Here is a 5,810-nt window from a genome sequence, read left to right as displayed (position 1 = left end):
TACATGAATCTGTGTATTTGAACTGCACAAGCCATTGTGTAAATATGTGTCATTTTGTATGTATTCATATTCATATGTGCCTATGTAAAGTTATGCAAACACATTACTACTACTACTACTACTACTACTATTGCAATCTTCTCTCATTCCTGATGCTTTGGGAAATTCAAGGATCTAAAACAAATCATTTTTGTATATAGCCCACTATCTTGAAGCTCCACTGGTTCTACTTGCTTCCCTTTTGGGTAAAATGCTCTCTCACTGGTTTCCCTTTTGGCAACTAGAGTTAGGGCAACAAAACTGTAAAGGGAAGAAATTGCTGAGCCAAAACTTTCTCCTTCTTCTGACTCTAGGTAAAGTCCTAGAGGAGGACACCACTACCTATATATATGAATATATAGTGTTATAAGTCTCTCCTCCTGTATCTAGACATATGTGTAATATACTGAAGCAGGCCAGAGACCCCCACCCAGAAGACTCTTATCATAATTAAGCAGAAACCCCCACCATATTTGTGTCATGTAAATCCCTCTTCTTATCAGAGAGGTTTTTTTTTTGTTTGTTTGTTTTTTGCATAGAACATCAGCTATCAGCAAAAATCTGCAGAAGGTAATGTGTTTTGTAGTTTCCTCTTTGTTTATAAATGCTAGGTTTGCAGAAAAAAAGATGCGAAACCCCTGTCTATCTAAAGGATAGAACGAAATGCACTTTTTTATATGAACCTCCTAGTCCCCTAACCTCCACTGGATATGAAGTTCAAAGTATTTCTATACTTATGGTTCAAAGGAAGAATTCTTAGGTGAGAGCCACCTCTGAACCCTGCAGTCAATAAAACTGCTTCCAGAAAATTCCTCAAGTGTCCAGCCTCTTCTGTCCCACTGCAGTACACAAATGATTCACACAAGCTAGCTAATTGGGACATATGTACCAACACAAATAAAGGTGGCACAGAAACTATGCACTGTGGGGACATAAACAAAAACAGTAAGAAAGAACCACAGCAGCCTGTGTGAATATGTTGTATGACTTGGCTGAGCCCAGAGATGAGGGAAATTCCTCACAAAGAAACAAAACATTACATGGTTTTCTCTCTCCTTTCCACCCTTACAATATACATAATAACTAAAGGAAGAAGTCAAGATGCTTGATTAGAAGATGCTTGATTAGTATCTCACATGGAAAGCTATAACCCTCAGCCTCTGTTGCCTTTTTGATTATCCAGGAATATTTTCATATTATTTCAATTTGGTTCCTTTCCTCAGACTTCCAGGGCATTTGCTCCTTTTCTTACTTTTGTGCATGTGTCCTTAGCAAGTACCCTTCGTGAAAAGCCACCACTGGGAATGTGAGTGTGGATATTTGCAAATAGGTTGCCAATGAATAAAAATTATGATTATTATAATAACATAACAAAAATGTTAAGAGGTAAATTAAGAGTGATCATCAATTAAATTCCACTTACCAGAGGATTTGAAAGATGAAACTTGTGCTACTGTTTTGAATTTTCTTTTATTTTTTTTTGGGGGGGTCAGTACTGGGGACTGAACTCAGGAGCACTCAACCACTGAGGCACATTTCCCAGACTTCTTTTTTTTTTTTGCATTTTATTTAGAGACAGGTTCTCACTAAGTTGCTTAGCACCTCACTTTTGCTGAGGCTGGCTTTGAACTTGTGATCCTCCTGCCTCAGCCCCCTGAGCCGCTAGGATTACAGGCGTTGAATTTTTCTACATAAGAACAGTTAATATTTATTGAGAATTGTGTGTTTGTCAGGCACTGTGTTAGCGATATGCATGCATGAATTTTCTCATTTAATTGTCACTTCATCTCTCTAAGGAGAAAAGGTATAATTATTCCTTTTTTTTTTTTTTGAGGTACTGGTAATTGAACTCAGAACCATGTACATGCCAGGCAAGTGCTCTATCACCGAGTTATATCCCCAACCCTTTATTTTATCTTGAAAAGTGTCTCACTAAGTTCTGTCTTGAACTTTCAATCCTTCTACATCCGCCTCCTGAGTAGTTGGGATTACAGGTATGTGCCACTGCTCCCAACTTTACTTCTATACTCATTCCTGAATTAAGGAAACTAAAGACCAGAGAGCTAGGTAATTTTCCAAAGGTTACACAAACTATTTATTGCAGAGCTAATTAATTATTTTTTGTTGGTAATTAAGAGACTGTTATTTTTTCACAGCATACGTGAAATAAATGAACAAAAACAAACAAACAAATAAAACAAACAAACAACGTGGTGAACTTTTTTCTCTTCCTGCTAACTTAGTCCTTTTGAAAACACCTAAGTGATTTTACAAACTCAAACTTCTTAACAATACGTTGGCGGATTTGCTTGGTCTTGATGCTATAGACAATGGGGTTCATGAGGGGTGGTACCAACAGATAAACATAAGACATAAGAAGGTGCACAATGCGGGGCAGATGTTCACCAAAGCGATGCACAAGAGACAAGCCGATCATGGGGATGTAGAAGAGCAGCACAGCGCAGATGTGGGAGATGCAGGTGTTGAGGGCCCGGAGGCGCTCCTGGTGGGAGGCGATGCTCAGCACAGTGCGCAGGATGAGAGCATACGACAGGAATATGAGCAGGGAGTCCACACCCACGGTGCAGGCCACCACAAAGAGCCCGTAGACGTGATTGACAATGATGCTAGAGCAGGCCAGCTTCATGATCTCCAGGTGCAGACAATAGGCATGGGCCAGCACGTGGGAGCGGCAGTACTGGAAGCGCTTAAGGAGGAACGGCAAGGGGAGGATGAGCAGGGCACTTCTAAGCACTGAGCTCAGCCCCATCTTGACGATACGCGCAGGCGTCAGGACACTGGAGTAGCGCAGTGGGTTGCAAATGGCCACATAGCGGTCAATGGACATGGACAACAGCACCGAGGACTCCACCAGAGACAAGGTGTGGATGAAGAAGAGCTGAGTGAAGCAGGCAGGGATGCCAATCTCTCTGGCATCAAACCAGAAGATGCCCAGGACGGTGGGCAGTGTGGATAGGCAAAGGCCCAAGTCGGTGAGGGCCAGCATGGCCAGAAAATAGTACATGGGCTCATGGAGGGTGGCATCAGTTCGGATGATGTGCAGGATGGTGAGGTTCCCAAGGATAACCGTCAGGTAGATGGAGCAGAAGGGAATAGAGATCCAGCCATGGAGATCTTCCAGACCTTGAAAGCCCGTCAGAAAGAAGGTGGCTTTTTGGAGGCTGCTGTTGTAAGGAATGGTCATGACTTTACAATTTTAGATTCACCAACCTGCGATATAGAATGAGATTCCTGAAGATTGACAGGGCTGATTTCTCAGGACTAGTGAGTCAGGAAGGGTCTGCAGATGGCATGGGAGAGAATTGGGGCTCTGGATCAATTAGACTTTTCCAGAAGTTTCAGAAGGGGAGTTTTTACAGGGATTTCTACAACCCATGAGAGCCATCAGATTCTCCATCAATGTTGGCCTCTTAGTAGTTTAATTATGTCACCTCAGATAACACTTTTTAAATATGTTACCTCCTGAAAAAAATCCCCCAATTCAATAACTGAAGTATTTAGAAATCTATATCATATATACGGGGAATTTGTACTATACATCACTTTACATAATTTCAACTAGGATCAGGTGTCTACAGTGTGCCTTCAAATGTATTTATAACTTGCCTAGCCTTTAGGGGAGTTCAGAGGGAGTGTTTAGTAAATGTTTATTGAACTCTTTGAAATTGAAACTTGTGACCAGAGAGATGTATTTCCTGAATGTACATAACAGCTTTTGGTAGGTTAGGAGGCCAAATGTATTATGTAAATCTGAAGACTGGAACTGAATAACATCATAGAAGAACCTGGGCCTTCAGAAAAAAAATTAATTCTAGAAAAGGGGACAGGATAGACGTGTATCTCTGATATCAGACTGATTAAGCTGGTCTTCTGTGTGGAGATGGGAATGCAGAAGAGGTGTGCATCAAATCTGAGGCACAAGAAATTAAGAAGCGAAATCTAATATAGCTGGTAAATAGCCTCTAATCCTTAGCATAAGATGAGGAAATTAAATCTGAAGGACTTGGAGTCAGCTGTGTCTCTGGGGCTTGTGTACTGTGACAACAGATATAGATTCTTCAAGTGCATGGACTGGGTTGTCCTTTGCTCTCCTTTTCAGTTACACAGAAAAATGCTCTATTGTGTTTTATACATGCAAATGCAATGCAACTAGTATATTATTTATCACATGCATAAGAAGTTTAAAATAAGTAATATTTATTAAATATGCTATAGACTTGTTACGTTTTGAAATGTCTAATGTGAATTGTGTCATTCAACTCTGACACCAATATTACCATATAGGTTCTATTCTCATGAGCAGAGTTTGGAAATCATGGCACAGAGAGGTAAAGCAATTGGGTAAGTCTGCAGAGAACGTAAGGGCTAAGGAGAAAATCCCAACCCTGACAGTATAGTCTGGAGTTTACATGATCACTTTACAACATATTTTCTACTACGATTGCATACCAACTTAACTGTTACAAGAGTTAGACAATTAAAAAGCAAATTAAAAAGCTTAAAATTTCCTACCTTGGGCAAGCATGTGTACAGAGATTTCCATTATATAAAAAATGATTAATGAACTGAAATGGATAACAATAGAGAGGTAAAATGTTTGGGGGACTGAGTTCAGTTTTGGACATGCTGAACACAAGTTTACAAAAGAATTCCTGCTGTTATGTGGTGGTGCCCATCTGTAATCCCAACACCTTGGGAGGCTGAAACAGGAGGATTGGAAGTTCAAAGCCAGCCTCAGCAATTACATGAGATCTGTCTCAAAAAAGAAAAAGGGATAAAAGGTTTGGAGACGTGGCTCCGTGGTTAAGCACCTCTTGGTTCAATCCATGGTACCAATAAGGAAAAAAAAAGAAAAGAAAAGAAAGAAATTCTTGGTGAGAGAGTCTAGAGGATGTGATGTGTACTGATATTTGGTTTGAATGAGAGCTTGAGTTATAGGATGTCTGCCAAGTGTATGGAAAAAAATGCTAGGAGACGAAATATGAGGAGGACGGAGAGGGGCTCAAATCACAACATTGCAAACAATTTAAGTGAAGATAGTATATAATATAGAAGTTAGAAAAATCTACAGATGAAATACAGGAAGAAATACAGGAAATTGAGGTATTCTTTCAAAAGTCTTCCCTTTTCTTAGTAAGTTAGAGAGATGTCGAAGAACTAAAAATAATTAAAAAAAAAAAAAAGAATAAATGTCTAGCTTGGTTTGACAATGTCACATAGTGACAGAATTGCAGGTCTTCTATCCCAATCCATCTGCAACTTAAAACTGCCTTACCAGCATGATATGAGGATTTAGCAAGTAGCCAGGACGGAGAGCTCAGTGTGTGTTCCTGGTGCCAAATGCCCAGTCTCTCTGTGTTCTAGACTATTCTCTGTGTGATGCTGCCTGCAATCATACCTGAGCACCAATAGCTGAAAAGAACAGGACTCAGAAGACATACTTCAGAACTCAGGTTGCACTGTAGCTTGGCTACAAGATATCCCGTATTTAAAATGTGAGGATTTTTGAAATGTCCAGGAGTTTCTCCTTGGGGACTTTTTCTGAAGCTGAGAATTCCCGGAAGAGTATTCATGGTTCTTAGCTGATGAGAAGCCCTAAAACATGGGCATCAAGGGAAAACAGGTACGGAGGGAAATCTATACTGTGTGTGTGCAAGGGTTACCTTCAAGATATTAGTATGTTTCTAGCTGTGGATTCCATGTTTTGAAACTATATATTAAACACCCAGCTAGACATGGAGAGCAGGGTG

The 5,810-nt window shown here is 40.2% G+C and overlaps 1 protein-coding gene across 1 annotated transcript; it reads right to left on the bottom strand.

Annotated features, from left to right (window-relative positions):
- Positions 1-2,278: 2,278 nt before the first annotated feature.
- On the bottom strand, positions 2,279-3,244 carry Or51g1 (olfactory receptor family 51 subfamily G member 1). Its single transcript, XM_026401018.2, has one exon. The coding sequence runs from the start codon at positions 3,242-3,244 to the stop codon at positions 2,279-2,281; it is 966 nt and encodes a 321-aa protein (XP_026256803.1).
- Positions 3,245-5,810: the final 2,566 nt, after the last annotated feature.

Source organism: Urocitellus parryii, chromosome 4 (genome assembly GCF_045843805.1).
Source record: "Urocitellus parryii isolate mUroPar1 chromosome 4, mUroPar1.hap1, whole genome shotgun sequence".
In the NCBI taxonomy this organism is placed as follows: domain Eukaryota; kingdom Metazoa; phylum Chordata; class Mammalia; order Rodentia; family Sciuridae; genus Urocitellus; species Urocitellus parryii.
Note: the sequence above shows the minus strand (reverse complement) of the source record. Positions and strands in the feature narration are given on the sequence as shown.

What these genes read in the sequence shown, in the direction of transcription:
- Or51g1 (XM_026401018.2), bottom strand. Translation starts at nt 3,244, where the DNA reads ATGACCATTCCTTACAACAGCAGCCTCCAAAAAGCCACCTTCTTTCTG.